Raw genomic sequence first — 16,845 nt, forward strand, 5'->3', positions numbered from 1 at the left:
ATATTATCAATCGCCCCCACCCCCAGGGTGAATGGCTTCCACAATTATTATTATTTTATAATTTATATATATATATTAATTATTTTTTCAATATTAGCAGTCGAATCTCTTAGGCCTTGCGCGGTACAGCCCTCGTTTCCCATCCCATCGTCTTCCTCTCTTCACCCACGCTTCTATCTTCTTTATCGTCTCGTCTGTGGAAGCCCTAAATTTTCTCAACTTTTCTCGCCCTTTCTTTCGCTTTCTCGGAAAAATGGTGAGATTTTCCTCTTCTTTTCCCTTTTCGATTCATTTATCTGGCTTAGTTTTGTTGATTATTGTTCTTTTTTTGCCATTAGTTAATTTGTTTGTTTATTTTTCTCTTCTATGGTTTTCTATTCGATCCTTGGAGTTCTTGGCTGTTTTGAAACGGAATCCTTGTAAATCGCTGCATCGATTGATTTGTTGTTCATTTTGGTCCGCTTGTTTAGTGTTTCAATGGCCTTAGATTGTTGATTATATTGAATACCATGCATTGTTAGCGAGTGGATAAAAGCATTGGCCACCGTTGATGTAAATCGACTTAGTACATTCTCGTACATTGATACCTGTTTTCACTGGGACCTTGTGTTGTGACTTCACTTTAAATCCTTTAGTTTATTATTATTTTTAATATTTTCCCCTGCCCGTTAATGATGATAATTATGAGATGTTTGCTTCATCTCAGTGGTTTAAACATTGGCATTTTTGTTGATGGATATAATTCTTATATTGAGATACTTTGCATTGTGTTACTTGAAAGTGTATGATGATTTATCACAAATTTATATAATTTGGAAACCTTCTATTGACGAAGTTGGAAAAGAAGACTGAAGGGTATTGGATTGGAAAGGAAAACATCTATTTAACTATTTAAATAGAGGTTTATCATCATCGGTCCATCTCATTTTGGTATGGTCATTGTCAAAACTCCTTCATGAATCTAAGTTATTTCACTTTGGGATAGTCCATGAGTCGCCCTCTTCTCCCTCATGTTGTTCATCCTTTGTGATTTTCCTTTTATTTCTTAGTTTGCTTCTCCCTTATCACCATCACCATTAGCGTGTGTTTGTTAGGAAATGGGGATAGGACGCTTGTTGGCATAGACTATAGAGCTAAGCATCATATTTGAAGGTGTGATTTGTTTCGGAGTTAAAACTTGTGGCTCTAGAGTTTCAGGGAGGAGCTGGTTAAAATTGTTCTCCTAAATACTCGAGACTAGGGTCACTGTTGGGTACAATGGCAATAAGAAATGAGTATTGAGAAAAGGTCAGAGGATTAAATCCCCCCTGCATTCCATCTCAAAGTTAGGTTTTCTCTCTCCCTACTCCTATCATACTTTAATAAAGGTAGGTTTCTTACAAAAGAATAAAATAGGGAAAAAAAGAGTTGGGAGTTTTACCAAAGGGCTGTTCATACTGTAATAGAACTTCCATAAAAAAGAAACTAGGATCAGATCCCTCTTGCAGGTGCATTGTTATATGAACTTGATTTCTGGGGGCTCTGTAAGTTCAGATGATTTTCATGTGTGTGTTTATTAGAATAACATGATATTAACAACAATGATGAAGACTCCTTGGTAGGGGAAACTCGAGTGGAAGTTAATTGTGAGCTAACCAAAAAACTAGCTCAAAAGTTTGACCCCCAAGCCTACGTGTTGGTAGGGGATTCCCCAAACACTTTGGTGAGAGATTGATGTTTAGTGTTATGCCCTATTCCCCACAGAATGGCGAAGTGAAAAGGATTAGCTGAAAAGATCCTCAAAGAAGAAATCAATTGATGACAAGGACTGGTGTATCATGAAGAGTAGGGGAATGATTTGAAGTCTAGGCCTCCAGAGCCCCTTACATTCCATCTCAAAGTTCTCATGGGACATCTGTAGACCTTATAAGTCAACTTTGGCCCGCATTGTTTTTCCTTGAAAAAAAAAAAATGGATATGCCTATCATCAAATAAAAAGCTTATTCAATTATGAAAAGGATGTTTTATATAGTTAACTTCCGCAGGAAATAAAGATTATGTACAGATAAAACTTCATCTTATTAACTCATGCGACGATTGAAAAATATAGATTAGACTTCTGAAAATTTCACCAACGAAAAAGATTATTTCTAGGGGGCTGGTTTGGATGCATATTTCTCTCTATGGAAATCTGATGCAGATTCTTCGTTTAAAGAACTGAAAGCTTGGAAAACATTGAGTGACTTTGGGTCTTTAAATCCGTTGGTGATAGTATCCTAATGGATGTTCATTAGGGTTTCTGAAGAAAATAGGACTTCATAATTTACATTTCTAAATCAATTTATCACAGGCAAATGCAGCATCAGGGATGGCTGTGCATGATGATTGCAAGCTTAGGTTTCTGGATTTGAAGGCAAAAAGAACCTACCGTTTTATAGTTTTCAAGATTGAGGAAAAGCAGAAGCAAGTCGTGGTGGAAAAGCTTGGCGAGCCATCTCAAAGTTATGAGGACTTTGCTGCCAGCCTACCTGCAGATGAATGCCGATACGCGGTCTATGATTTCGATTTTGTGACTGAAGAGAATTGCCAGAAGAGCAGGATTATATTCATTGCCTGGTAAATTTACTACAAACGATTCCTCACTCATTTTATGAATCTGCATTCTAACTCATCATCTACCAACTGCGATGTTTGAAGGTCTCCTGATACATCAAGGGTGAGAAGCAAGATGATATACGCAAGCTCCAAGGACAGGTTCAAGAGGGAGTTGGACGGTATTCAAGTGGAGCTACAAGCAACTGATCCTACTGAGATGGGGCTTGATGTTATCAGAAGTCGGTCTGGCTTGTAGGAGGATTTGGCCGGCGAGTCATTGTGATGCAGAGCTGATGTTAATTACGTAAAATGTTCATAGATTGTGGGCTCGAAACTTGCTTTTATGCTATATGATATTGGCTTGTTCTTGAAAAGTTTCACCTAAGAGTTGTAAGGATGACTGGTTTTTTTGGCTTTCGTGGATTTAGTTGGTTGGATATTTTAAATGTGGCTGTGGGGTTATACCGCCGATTACTTATGCAGGGTAAATATGGATCAATGCCCGTTTGAGTATGTGAGTTTGGTTTTATGAAGAGAACCACTAGGAATAATTTGAGCAATGATTTTCGAGTTTCATGTGTTCCATATTTTCTTATCCAAATCATTTCATGATTTCGTGTCATGACTTGCTATATCCTTGTGTAGGCATACGTTTTCTGTGGATCTCTTCCAGTTCATGAATTTAAGGGTGGGATGCTTATTTCAATAGGTTTCGTTTAATGTCTAGAGTAAGTTATTGAACTTTTAATGTAACGTTTTATGCCCGTTAGAATTTTGAATAAACTAGTTAGGATTTGGTTTGAAAATTGCTAATTTATACATGTGCCGAGCAAATCCATCTGAACATCCAAACAAGTAAATTCATTTATAATTTGTAACAAATCGTCGAATTTCAATATTTTTGGAAACTTATTTATTTACTTAAAAGTAATGTGTTACTTATTGTTATTATAATAGTTTATCTATTTTAATATCATTTAAGGGTCTATAGCTCAGTTGTAGAGCATTTAACTGCAGATCAAGAGGTCCCCGGTTTGGGCCCTTTAATGTTTTTGCACGGACTATCCACATCATCGATGTGAGTTTTTTTAATTTAATTAACCAAGAGCCCATAGCTGCATTTGATTGCAGATTAAGAGGTCACTATTTTTAACTTGGTTGTGGCTTTTTATGTTCTTGCACGGACTACGTCTAAATTGACATGGTTCTTTTTTATTTAATAAACCAAGGAACCATAACTCAGTGATATAACATTTCAAGAGGTCACCGTTTTATATTCTTGTACTATGTCCAAGCATTTGACTGCAGATTAAGAGGTCACTAGTTTTAACTCGGTTGTGATCTTTTATGTTCTTGCACGGACTACATCTAAATCGACATGGTTCTTTTTTATTTAAAAACCAAGGATCCATGACTTAGTGATCACTGCCGTTCTTATAGCCAATGACTTATCAAGAGGTCCCATTGGGCCCAGTCTTGCACTATGTCTAAACCCGTTGAGCCTCACCAATTGGGCTTAGTCTTGCACTATGTCCAAATTGACTTGATTCTTTTTTATTTAATCAACTAAGGATCTATAGCTAAGTGGTAAAGCATTTGACGGTAGATCAAGAGGGTTCAAATCCAGTTGGACCCTTTTTATGTTCTTGCACAAACTTTGTCTAAATCGACATGGTTTTTTCTTATCTTATAGCCAATGACTTATCAAGAGGTCATTAGTTCGAACCCAGTTGGATGTTCCTGCACGGACTATGTCTGACATGGTTTTTTCTTATTTAATCAACCAAGGGTCCATAGCTTAGTGGTAGAGCATTTGACTGCAGATCAAGAGGTCACCGGTTCAAACCCGGTTGGGCCCTTTTATGTATTTACACGTCATCCACATCGACATGGCTCTCAGTGGTAAGCATAGTCCAGATGGACATTCTTTTTTATTTAATTAATCAAGGGTCTATAGCTCAATGGTAGAGCATATGTTTTTGCACGGCCACTCATTGGTAAGCATAGTATGTCCACGTCGACATGATTCTTTTTTATTTAATCAACCAAGGGTCCATAGCTCAGTGGTAGAGCATTTGACTGCAGATCAAAAGGTCATCGGTTGGGCCCTTTTATGTTTTTGCACGCCGTCCACATTGACATGATTCTTTTTTATTTCATCAATCAAGGATCCATAGCTCATTGATAAGCATAGTATGTCCACATCAACATAATTCTTTTTTATTTTATCAACCAAGGGTCTATAGCTTAGTGGTAGAGCATTTGATTGTAGATCAAGAGGTCACCGGTTTGAACCCGTTTGGGCCCTTTTTATATTTTTGCACATCGTCCACATCCACATGACTCTTTTTTATTTAATCAACTAAAGGTCCATAGCTCAAGCCGTAAGCATACTATGTCCACATGGACATGATTCTTTTTTATTTAATCAATCAATCAATCAAGGATCCATAGCTCATTGGTAAGCCTTGGCCACATTGATATCAATCAAGGGTCCATAACTCAGTGGTAGAGCATTTGACTGCAGATCAAGAGGTCACCAGTTCAAACCTGGTTGAACCTTATTATGTTTTTGCACACCATCCACATGATTCTTTTTTATTTACTCAACCAAGGGGACCATAATTTTCTAACACAAGGTTGCTACAAACCACCATTTGTGTCTCACACACCAAAGATGTGTTTGTCGATAACCAGTTGACTACTTAAGATTGGGATTTCAAAAGATATAGACATAGAGAGAGACAGAGAGAGTAAGCATTTTCTATTTATTTATTTTCTCGGACAACCCATTTTTTAGAACAATCGAAGTCATCCTTTCTCAAAAAAAAAAAAAAAAAAAAAAAAAAATCTAACAAATAGTCATTTATTAAATAATAACCTTAATATTTATGAACAGCCTAGATCATGAATTAATACAATTATAAAATTACTGTAAGGTTGAATTGCTAAATAATAATTGACATTTACTCTTAGATAAAAATTCGTACTTAACCTTTGTTATACTAAAAAAACACAATTACAAAATTTTTAAAAATAAGAATAAATCAATACAATGTTCCAACCAATTTAAGTGGACTCACAAGCATAAAATCTTAGGAAATATTAACTCTTGCATGAACTAAGTTTGAATAAATAAACTTGCATATCAGATACAAACTCACTTCCTAAGTTTGTTATACAAACCTAACTGAGTGATCAAATGTGTCCTTACCATCTACACATTGACGAACTGATAGAGGGGCTAAGATGACGCAGTAGGCAAATCCAAAGACAAGCCATCCAAGAAGTTTGTGATCAAGTTTATAGCCATAGAAGCACAAACTTGTATTTGATCTTCTCGTGGCTTTAACAAACAAACTAAGCTAGCAGATAGTACAAAAACAGCCATAGAAGAACACTCACCGATGAGCATTCAGTAAGTTCTATTGCATTTCAACCACATCAAATTCTAACCTAAAAATGGTTAGTATTTGCATTAAAAAGGGTAAGGTTTATTCTAGAAATTGATTCTAGCATGCGGGGAAGGTTGAAGAACAAGATGAAACAATGTCAGCTGCCAAAAAAGATAGGGATAAACCTGGCGTTCGAAGATACACCTTTCTATAACCGCCAAAGAATGGAAGTGAGGATCTGGCTGAAAAACCTGATGACAGCCTCAATAAATCAAGTTTCAACGACTTTGCAGACAAACCTTTTTCCACCAATTGTTTTTCTTTTTTTTTTTTTCCACTGTGCAAGTATTTTTCTAATTCCTAGCTGCTGCAACTAGCTCTCTACGACATAGCAAAACTGGCAATACTACCGTGCCTAGCATGACAAAACCGTATAATGTAAACTATCTGTACACATTGAGGCAGCTTCCATGACTAAAACTGATCCTAATTTTCCTGTATGTTAACTGATCCTACCAAGAAGATAAAACCCTGTCATAAAGAAGGCAAGCTGAGTTCAATTCCCCTTTCATTTACTGCCTGCAGAACAGCGCTTGTATCTCCTCTAGCTTTACATTTGTTGTAGTATGATTTCCACAGCTGAACAGAAAATGGGTATACCGATAAGGCTCTCTTGTGAAACCTCTCAGTTATGGCACCAAAACCTTTCACATTGACAAGAATGTTAGTAGCTTCTACCCAAATGAACTCTGGTGGTATCGGAACAGCACAAAAAATTGCACTGATCAAATTTGAGCAGGCCCAGAAAATGAGGCTGGCAGAGGTGACTTGGGAAGAGTTGTTGCCATTGCTTAAATGCTTACAGACAGAGAGCACTAACTGATAATTTGAAGGCAACATTTCTAAGATAGTTTCCACAAAATCCACCAATTCCTTTGGTTTGCTAAATTTTGGGGGTAAAAGAGAGGGCCCATACCAGGCTTCAAGAATACAGTTCACCAGAGAAACATCCGGAGAAAGTGGAGACAACATGTTACTGACGAGAAGCTGAACTCTTGGCTTCTTGATATCGTTAATGAATTTTCTTGATAATGTCTCAGGGACAGGGAAAGCTCGTACATCACTGAGATAACCCTCTAAAATGCTCCTTATTCCACCAACAGAACCAGCTTCATTCAGTAAGGATTCATCGGTAAGCAAAAACATAGCATACTCTCTCATGCAATATTTAAAAGTCCCAGAACTAGCAGCCCTCAGAGCATTGTCAAAGGCCAAACGTGCTTCTAATAGGTCATTCAGCAGTAATTTATGAACAGAAAGATTAAGATACCAAAACACCAAATCCACCTCGCTGGGACTGCAATCTAATGCATGTACAATTGATCCTGAAGCATAATCTAGCAAGTGTAAGGAGTTGCAATCACTATTATCCAATGTTCTAGTTCTAGAACCTATTTTTGAACTAGAGTCAAACCAGCGCGCCATTAGTTCTTCTGTATATTTGATCCTCCCATTCTGAAGTAAATATTCAGCATATTGATTCCAGATGCACTGGACCCCAGGTACTTCATTCGGCCAGTTCCTGATCACTTCTTCAAATGCTGCAACCGTTTCCCCAAAATCATGTTTCTTTGTCCACACGTTAAGCAAAAGAAGTTCTAAGCAAGATGGATAGCGTTTAACATATTTATCCAATAAGTTCCTAGTGAAACCTATGTCCTCAAATGCCATCAAGCACCTAATATGATTGACAGCAAACATTTGAATAGATTTCTGGTAGCTTTGACTTTCAAGTGATTCATTGTTCAAGCACGAATCGACAAAATCCACTGCTTTCTTGACCACTGTAGAAGCCCTCTGCTTCTCACCATCTGTCAAATGAATGGTAGGCCATTCAATCTCGACCAGTTCTTTCTCACATTCAAGCTGCTGCACTACAGCATGAGGCAGTTTCCTGTAAATAACTAAATACACAACACAAACCCAGAAAATACATTTGTCAGATATATTTAAGCATGTGAGCATATCAGAATGCATAAAAGAACCAGGCTTGTCAGAATCCATTGCAACTCGAAGAAGTCCAAAAATCTTCTGAGTAGCCTTCTCGACATTCCCAGACATACACAAACAATTTGTCATCTGTAAAATCAGGTCCAAGATATGGGCACTAGCACATTTCTCATCCATTTGATTCAATATATTGTTGAAGAGTGCAGAAAGTGCAGCATCATAAGCAGCTATTCGAGCATCAAGATTCATGTGACTGTTGATGTACAAAAGCCAGAGTTCATAAGATTGCTCATTGTGCTTGACCTGAAGAACGAGAGCAAAGGGTTTCCGCATAATGCATGATTAAGCGAGTGAAAATAAGTAATGGACAGAAGAGCCCACCAACTCAAGCATGGAGGAAGAGACAAGTTTGCATTTAATAATAAAGGTGATACAATTACAAGGAGAAAGCTTTCTTTTAAAAGGAAAAGACCTAAATAATAGCCAAAAACCATACTTCAATCGAAATCAAAGATTTTCATAGATCAATTGTTATGATGCATGACATATGTACACAGCTGCGCTACAATAATTTTCATATTTAATACATTGTATATTCAACAAAGACACGATTGAGTAAAGTAGATAACATCTCCTAACCCATTATCTAAAACAATTTATAGTTCTAATTTCGACATCCTAGAGAGTTTTTGTTAACACCATTTGATTGAGCAACATAGCCTTTCAGTATGTACCCCCAATAAAGTACCGGTAAGAGTCAGCTTTTTCGTTACTTCAACACTGACTGTTTTCACAAGTGGAAGAAACTTTGAGATGCGTGACAAAAAAATTTGGTGCTTTGGATCACCGTAAACCATCCAATCCTCATACTTTGAACTTTGAACTATCAGTTTCTATATTGTAAACCTTGTATAAATAGCATATCACCAAGAGGTGAAAGGAAAAACATATTGTGTTCAAATCCTCACTTTATAAAGTTGATAAAGATGAAAAGAATAACTAAGGCTCGGTAAAATACTAAGCAGTGTTCATTAAATTCTGATGAAAGAAAAAACCTTTGACATCACAAATCTTGTTTTATCTCTTTATCATATCTATTTAATACATAGATTTAATCAATATCTTTCAAGATGTTTTTGCAGTACTATTCATACTACCATATTATATTCTATAGTAGAGCAGGAACAACAATAATGCATACCGCATAAGAAAACATGTCATCCTTCCCTCCGTTTGTTGTATAGCTATAGAATATAAGAAGATACATGGTCCAGAGAGCTATAGATTTTGGATTACTCTCTATAGCACGTGATAGTATAGGAAGAGCCTGCAAATCCAAAAATTTTCAACTGTTGCAACATAGTTCACATAAGCAAGAATCAACTAAAGAAAGAATAACAAAGAAGTACCCTTTTCATGCCCTCTCGACTGTTCATTTCCTGGTTAATAATAATTAGAGCTGTTTCCAGAGCTTGGTTCTCATCAGCCTGTTTCAGCTGACTCTACTTCGTAAGAAGTTGGCACAAGTGAGATCATGGGTCAAACAACAGAAAGATGGTTAATGGTCTGTATTCAATAATCAGTGACAGAAAACTTTATGGTCGTTGTGAGAAAAATCAGTACAAGTGAGATCATGGGACCAAACAACAGGAAGATGAATAAGGATAAGTAATCAGTAATACGCGACAGAAACCTTCAAAGAGCATAATGGTAACTTCACAAAGGGACAATTCTATCTAAAATAGAAAAGAGGAAAAAAAGAATGTAACACCAACTACAGGCATACCAAAAGAAACTGCATCATCTTCACACAATGACAATGTGCAAAAAGGAGAAGAAAAAAAGTCAACATAAGCATATGTCAACTGGCATAAAACATGTACATCCACAACTAAGTAAGAAGTCTGAGGTTTGAATCTCCCACCCCAAATATTATTTTTTTTTTAAAACATGAAAAAAAAAAATGATGTTTCTCAGTTTAAAATATTCATACTAAGTACTGCAATTTGAGCAAGGTACGAGTAACCATGTTTCCCAGGATGAGATGGTTAATATATAATGTTATACTTTAAATTACACAAAGAAAAGAGTTATCATAATTCAGACAAAAATCTATTGGAAATGAAGTTTACTGAAGTGACACTGATGAAGTACTGTAATCACAGCATTTCGAGACTGTTGAATAAGATATTTCTAACCAAAAAACACGAAAAAGACAAGTAATCATGCATGGCAGGGGAAGAAGAGAGACAGAGTCAGATATGAATTAGTTACTAATATAGTCATTATGTGCCACATGTCAAAAAAGAAAAGACAAATGTTCAACTGCAAACTGAGCCAATGGTATATATAAGGAGTAATGAACAAACCAATGTAGTGCTTCCACTCTGAAAATATGATGACTGTCTATTCCAACTTCCCTTGGCCTCTATACGAGCATCATGTAGAAATAGCCCATCAGCAGAAGCATCCTTTTGGAGCAAATTTGGTAACGTCAAAGAAATGCTAAAAAAGTTTTGCCAGCATTTACTACTTTTCTGAACTAAAACGGGATTGTATGAATGTGAATCAGCTTTTAGAATATCTACGCCAACCAGGTAAGTTGGAGGAGTCATAAGGTCTTCATACTTGAAGACTTTTGTTTCATCTGAAGAAAACAATAGTCCATTGCAAGAATCTGCAAAAGATGAAGATGAAAAAAAATACAAAATGCAACCATGCAATTAAGAAAACATCAGACTATCATACCAGAATAGTTGCTCTGGCTATCCTGACATGGCCTCCTATTGGATAAAGAGGAGTCCTTCACGTGTTGCCAAGGACATTCGTCATTGTTGCATTTTCCACGGAGTTCATACATGCAAAGCGGCCAAGATGGATCAATGGAAAGATCATCAGTATAAGAGCCATCACTCTGAAACATACAACTGACAGTATCAGGTACATGGTTCTCTTCTAATTTTCTCCAGTGGATTCTATCTACTTCTAGCAAATCCCCTTCCTCAGGCAAACCAAGATTAGAGAGACTCTCTCGGGTTTTACTGAGCAAGACTTCTGTACTAACTGAAGAGACGGCCTTCATATGTTGCAAAACACTGTTCAAAGTCAGAGGTGCATAACTAAAATAAGAGCAAGGACCTTCTCTATTGGATGGTTCATTGACATCAGAGTCTGCAACGTCATGAGTTTCTAATGGAAAGTTCTCAAAATTACAATGGCTACGGATGTCATCTGGGGTCTTGCATCTGTCTGTGCCTGCATTAGGAACTAAATTTAGAAAAATAAACTATAAATTGGGTTAGGGTTTTCAGGAAGGGAGGAGAGAGAAGAAAGAATCTCCCCATTTAGGATTTCCCATACACATGAGAGAAAATTAAATTATCAAAATCGATAATCGAAAAAGATGTAATACCCAGATTGTTAATAGCCGACCCAGTTTAACTAATAAGCATAATTCCCTATATTTTTCCACTTCAAAGACGACAACATCTAAAACCAGCCTTTAGGTAAGGACCTTGGGTGACGATCATTAGTAGGTAGAAAGTTTTCACCGAAAATAACATGGAGAAAAGGGGTGCCATTGAAAAGGTGTCATTAAAAGAAAATATAGGTTAAATCAAAGCAAGAACCAAAAGAACCATAATAACATAAAGATAAATTTGACTGCTGGAATGTGCAATCGTAATCTACATCCTACATGCCTGTAAGATCATATATGATGAAGACCGAGAAATCTCATTTCTAAAGATAAAATTACCTCCAAAACCAAACTTTTGATCTCTCTTTCCTGATAATAAAGCACTCTTGGTCTTGTCAATGTCATTTCCAACTGCTTGTCTTACTGTAGGTTCTGTATAATTTTGCTGAGTTTTATCATCTCTGGCATCTTTTTCAGCCCCCTTTTCCACTGAAGTCTGAATGTTATGGCATGGATTACAAGTCTGTGACGAATTTCTTGTTCCTAGACGTGCAAATAGTTCAGACCTTAATTTTGCTTCAAGACGCAAAGAATCCTCAGTGTTATCATCATAGTGGTTTTTCTTCGACATATTGCATGCCTCCATTTGATCATCTTCAAAGCGTTTCTTTCCTATGTAGCATTCATCATACGAATCAATCATTTCATGGTCAGAATGAAATGACTCTTCATCTCCATCCACTGAAGCGTTTGGCTCAATGGATGGGGAGCAAATTCTGTCTGCAATATTCTTGCCCTTAGAAGGGACTGGATTCAATGTAATACCACATAAGTCAGAACAGGATTCAGGCTCAGACCCCAAATTTTGTCTATTTTCATGCAGGATCGAAGTATTGATGGAACTAGCATTTTCATGTTGCATATTTAAGTCATTCCGTAGCTGAGTAAAACTGTTATATTCAGAATGCTTCTGATACAAAGGAGAAGCTCTATTTTCATTTCCAGACATACTATTTGAGTGATCCACACCAATTTTCATGTTTTCTTGCTCTCTTGAGGAACTAACTAAACCAGGATTATTCATGCAAAATGAGTGAAAATGAGCTGAGAATAGCTCTCTCTTGTGATAAAGATCAAGACATCTAGAGTTAGCCTCAATCAAAGCCCTTTGAGCTCTAGAATAAATTTTGAAAGCATTTCTTTCTTCAACTTCACATCTGCGCCTGAAATCTTGTGCTTCTTCCAGATCCTTGTCTAGCGACTCCTCCATTTCAAATAGTGATTCGAGATCAACATTGCTGAAGCCCAAGCAACTTGAAGGATTACCAAACGCAGTCCCAGTGCTTTTACTGTTGATCAACGACTGCAATAGAAATAAATTCAGAGGGAGGTCATGTAACTAAAAATAAAAGGGGAGGAAAAAGAAAACTAAAAATGTTACAGTTGGGCTTGAAGATAAACCTTAAAGAAATTACTGAATGACTCTGGTATCTTGACATTGGATGCTGATTGAGGGCATGTTCCTTCAGAAAAATTTGCAGTTGAGGCAGATTGTTGAAGGCCATCGTTTGGACTGTGAAACTCACTATTATCCTGTTGATACAAATATTTAAATTATGCTTCAAGGGGAGAGGAGGAAAAACTACGTATTATAAACAGGGAAATAATTTGGAAGAGAAGTTCATTCACGTAAACAAAAAATTTATTATCTTATATGACATGGAATCTGATCATTCAGTGATAACGGGAAAATAATTTGGAAGAGAAGTTCATTCACATAAACAAAAAAATTAGTATCTTCTAAATATGACAAGGAATCTGATCATCCATTGTCAATAACACTGATGTAGTTCAAGTAATTTTCACCGTGAATTTCACAATTTTAGGAGATTCCACAGATAGTATAGTCAAACATAAAACAATGGAAGTTAATCAAAGGTTTAATGGAGCAACTTCTGAATTTTCTGGGTAGTATAATGAATTTTAGCAATGTGATAAAAATACATCAATGTGAAAAACATCAAATCACATGTACAACTATTGACTTACAAACAGAGTTTGGACATTGGATGCAGTATTTGGGAGAACCGAAGCTTGACCCAAGACAACAAGAGGGTGAGGATCCACCTGCTTACTAATCCAATCTGATTGATTGCCATTAGCAACAATGTCAGTACCTGCAAAGCAATATACAAACAAGTTGGGCAGGCACCCCATAGATTAGCAAGATGGCGCCAACTGTAAGATCTAAATTTTCAATTTAGTATGAACATATTATTCACCATCATGTACTTTGCCAAGGTCACTTCCAGGTGATGGTGAAGCAGCCACATGCTTGATATCTTCCTTCTTCTGCTTCAACGCATTGGACTCACCTCTATTCATAGAATTCCCTTTCTGGTTATAAGTGACTTTAATGTTCTGTGTCTCTTCTCCAGGCTCTTGTGGCCGAAAAACAGATTTTACAGCATTTGTTGCACATAGATGCTGCCCACTTAAACTCAGCTTGGTAGAATAAGAACCAATGGTTTTCATGCGCTTTGCATCTGGTTGTGTAGGCCCTGATGGAGGAAACTGAGAGATGGTAGCATTCCCTTTCCTACCTAAATCAGATTTTGAATTTGTGACAATATAACCCTGGTTTGTAGCTGAAATGATCTCCTTGTTCTGTTGGGCAGACTTGAGCTTCAGTTTGCTTTCCCAAATGGCTATCTGCTCCCGCAAATCCTGCAGCTTACTACTCTTTAAATTCATTCCTTGATCATTTCGATGCCCTTGACTCGGTAGGTTTCCACTGAAAGCTCTGATTCTAGATCCTTGTTCAACCAACGAGGGCCCTGCAGCACCCTTGGAACATGCTCTCCGAGTCATTGTCTTAGAAGTGATAAATGATTGACTTGAAGAAAATTTGTTTGCCACTACTTTGTTCCTTGTCATACTGCGTAACTTATTCGATTTATCAAGTAATGAAGTTGGAGGGATAAAATGTCCAACAGCATTACTACGAGATTTTGAAGTTTTTTCTTTACTGCGTTCATCCATGTCACTGCCACTATCATCTGAGAAGCTTATCACAAGATTTGCATTGGCATCTCTGGAAGCAACCCAAGGAGTAATAGCTTTATGTACAATTTGATCATTATCACATATCTTCTGAGCAGTAGTTTGTATGGATGTTTTTGGGCAAACATCAGCAGAAACTGAAAATGTATTTCCAGAAACAGCCTTCTCTGTCAGTGGCAGATATTGTACATCATAAAATACTATTAAAACAAAACCACCAAAAAAATTAGTGCACTGCTAAAATTTATTTATAATGGCAACAATTAGAGAACCCCATCAAAAGTCCAGAGTAAAACAGGAAAACTTTAAGCATTGGACCTTAATTGCAGTAAATATTCATAAAAGATGAGAGTTACAAAGAGGCGCAGCTAGTGTGACTTTTCAGCACTTGATTGTACACACTTCACTTTTAGTAAAGCTGAAGAGTATTTCGGCAAGGTTACCTAAATCCATGTAACCGCCACAGGTTATCATGCATCCAGGTATCCAGTGTCCTTGGTTTCATAATATGCCTAAACACTACACTACATTCAACGAGATTATATTGCAGGTATGCCAAAAACTTCAAAATGATAATAACATAAAAGGAACTTTTAGATGCCGTCTCCGATTTCAAAGTGAGAAGGGAGTGTTAATGAACTTATACGCAATGTACTAAAAAAAAGCCAGTGTCGCATCCATAAGCGCGGAATTACTTACCCGCCTGGATCCCTGCGTTACATTTATTCTTCGGAGGAAGAATGGATGATATTGGTGATGTGACCGAAGCAGGCATAGCAGAACGAACATGATGAACCTGAGAAGTAAAAAGAAGTCCTCAAAGGCCGTACGAAACTACAACTAAGAAAACAATATCTTGACTACAGAGGAACCCAGTGAATCACGGTGAATCAGAAAACCTATTGCAGATACCGAACAGCCGTGCCAGAGAACAAACCCAATTCACAAGCCCAAAGTGATATCCAATTGCAATCATCAAGACACGACTAAAACCTTTAAACCCTACCGCGTAGAGCAAACTTTTGAGCTTCTAAGTATTACAGCTTCTCTCTATTATATACAACCAAGAATCAAGATAAACACAAACTTAGAACTCCAATTAGTATAATAGCCTATCAAGCTAGGGGGAGCCTTCATTTCCAAAGAAAAACAGAGGTAGAGAGAAAATCGTAACCTCCATGTCCAAAGAAAAACAAAGGCAGAAGGAAAATTTGTAACGAATGTATGATCATTCTCAGCATCGAAGAGGAACACATGGAGAGGGCATGAGAAGCAGATGATTAAGAAAAACAAACGAGAAGCGGAATGAGAAGATTGAGGAAGAAGAAGAAGAAGAAGAAGAAGAAGAAGAAGAAAGTACGCCATGTGTTTGTGTGTCGTTGTCGGAGGAAGATACTTCTCCTTCTTCTCTGGAATTGGAGGTTTTGCTTCTGGTAGGTTTCAGATTTGACTCCATGGCTTTGACGGTGAGCTCCTCGGCATCGTTCTTCTCCATCCTCCCGCTCAGTGACAGGGAGATTGAAGAAGAAGCGGTCTAAGGAAACGGAAGTTTGAGGACGAAGGTGGGCGAAAGGGTTTGTTTGGATACGCGAATAGAGAATCGACACGGCGGACTGGAGGTGAGGCAGTCATTACTTTTACGTAAATGCCCTCTCTTTGACTATTAAATTACGCCAGTGCCACTGTCACGTGGCTCGCTGGTCCGTCCCCTCTGTGACCTGTTTTCATTTATCTCGATGGATTCTCCCCGAAATGACGATAAATACACTCTAGCTTTCTTTTTATATTTTTAAAAATCTCTAAAATAATTTCTATTTTAGTTTGAAGTTAATTTTATTAAATAAATTAAAATTAAAAATAAAAAATAAAAATAAAAAAACTTGTTAATATTTTTTTTAAGAAAAATTAATAACAAAATTAATGGTACCATGTTAGAAAAATTAATAACAAATTAATATTTTCTTTTGTAACGACAAGTTTAGGGCATGACTCTAATACCAGAAGAACATGACTCTCCATAATGGTATAATATTGTTCATTCTCATGGGTTTGCTTTGGGTTTCCCAAAATGTCTCATACAGAGTGTTATTTGATTATAAATCCATGATCATTTCCTAAATTAGCCGATGTGAGACTTTCATCATCCAATATTGTGAACTGAACATCATTGCTTTCATGCACGCCATCAAAGTTTAAAAAAACCGTCCATAATTGGTTTGAATAAGATCAACTTTTTTAAATTATTAGGACAGAATAAAATAAATTAAAATTTTGAATTTAGGCTGTAAGTTGTAATATAATTCATATGAAATTGGAAGTCCCAAGGTTATTATTGTCATTATAGTTATTTAATTAATTACTTTTTTTTTTTTTTTTTTTTGAAGT

The 16,845-nt window shown here is 36.8% G+C and overlaps 2 protein-coding genes and 3 non-coding genes across 10 annotated transcripts; 4 read left to right on the forward strand and 1 right to left on the reverse strand.

The window, feature by feature from the left end:
• Positions 1 to 93: 93 nt before the first annotated feature.
• Positions 94 to 3,144, forward strand: LOC111796365 (actin-depolymerizing factor 2). The gene is made up of 3 exons (XM_023679036.2): positions 94 to 256; positions 2,330 to 2,595; positions 2,677 to 3,144. The coding sequence occupies exons 1-3, from the start codon at positions 254 to 256 to the stop codon at positions 2,828 to 2,830; spliced, it is 423 nt and encodes a 140-aa protein (XP_023534804.2). The 5' UTR covers positions 94 to 253; the 3' UTR covers positions 2,831 to 3,144.
• Positions 3,145 to 4,361: 1,217 nt separating this feature from the next.
• Positions 4,362 to 4,433, forward strand: TRNAC-GCA (transfer RNA cysteine (anticodon GCA)). Its single transcript has one exon. It is a non-coding gene; the product is annotated as a tRNA-Cys (tRNA).
• A 377-nt stretch (positions 4,434 to 4,810) lies between these two features.
• On the forward strand, positions 4,811 to 4,882 carry TRNAC-GCA (transfer RNA cysteine (anticodon GCA)). Its single transcript has one exon. It is a non-coding gene; the product is annotated as a tRNA-Tyr (tRNA).
• A 183-nt stretch (positions 4,883 to 5,065) lies between these two features.
• TRNAC-GCA (transfer RNA cysteine (anticodon GCA)) lies at positions 5,066 to 5,137 on the forward strand. The gene has a single exon. It is a non-coding gene; the product is annotated as a tRNA-Cys (tRNA).
• Positions 5,138 to 5,669: 532 nt separating this feature from the next.
• Positions 5,670 to 16,049, reverse strand: LOC111776452 (zinc finger C3H1 domain protein). Of its 6 annotated transcripts, none has more exons than XM_087124933.1 (11): positions 15,821 to 16,049; positions 15,160 to 15,256; positions 13,680 to 14,627; positions 13,447 to 13,574; positions 12,859 to 12,990; positions 11,737 to 12,760; positions 10,728 to 11,234; positions 10,349 to 10,626; positions 9,389 to 9,481; positions 9,181 to 9,306; positions 5,670 to 8,282 (listed from the first exon to the last, which is right to left on the reverse strand). In XM_087124933.1, exons 1-11 carry the CDS (start codon positions 15,953 to 15,955, stop codon positions 6,504 to 6,506), a joined length of 5,247 nt encoding a protein of 1,748 aa, XP_086981059.1. In that variant the 5' UTR covers positions 15,956 to 16,049; the 3' UTR covers positions 5,670 to 6,503. The 6 variants fall into 6 exon arrangements, with proteins under 6 accessions (XP_086981059.1, XP_023511666.2, XP_023511658.2 ...); XM_023655898.2 differs by having other exon boundaries at positions 13,680 to 14,597; positions 15,821 to 16,048; XM_023655890.2 differs by having other exon boundaries at positions 10,349 to 10,656; positions 13,680 to 14,597; positions 15,821 to 16,048.
• Positions 16,050 to 16,845: the final 796 nt, after the last annotated feature.

The sequence above is a fragment of the Cucurbita pepo genome, chromosome 1, assembly GCF_057944985.1.
Source record: "Cucurbita pepo subsp. pepo isolate OVF chromosome 1, ASM5794498v1, whole genome shotgun sequence".
In the NCBI taxonomy this organism is placed as follows: Eukaryota; Viridiplantae; Streptophyta; class Magnoliopsida; order Cucurbitales; family Cucurbitaceae; genus Cucurbita; species Cucurbita pepo.

Bases quoted from the DNA above. Each gene is read 5' to 3' on its own strand.
- LOC111796365 (XM_023679036.2), top strand. The intron at 2,596-2,676 runs GTAAATTTACTA...CGATGTTTGAAG, and splicing joins AGGATTATATTCATTGCCTG to GTCTCCTGATACATCAAGGG.
- LOC111776452 (XM_087124929.1), bottom strand. From the start codon at position 15,955: ATGGAGAAGAACGATGCCGAGGAGCTCACCGTCAAAGCCATGGAGTCA. The intron at 12,991-13,446 runs GTAAGTCAATAG...TTGTATCAACAG, and splicing joins CCAATGTCCAAACTCTGTTT to GATAATAGTGAGTTTCACAG. The intron at 10,657-10,727 runs GTATGATAGTCT...CATCTTTTGCAG, and splicing joins TAGCCAGAGCAACTATTCTG to ATTCTTGCAATGGACTATTG.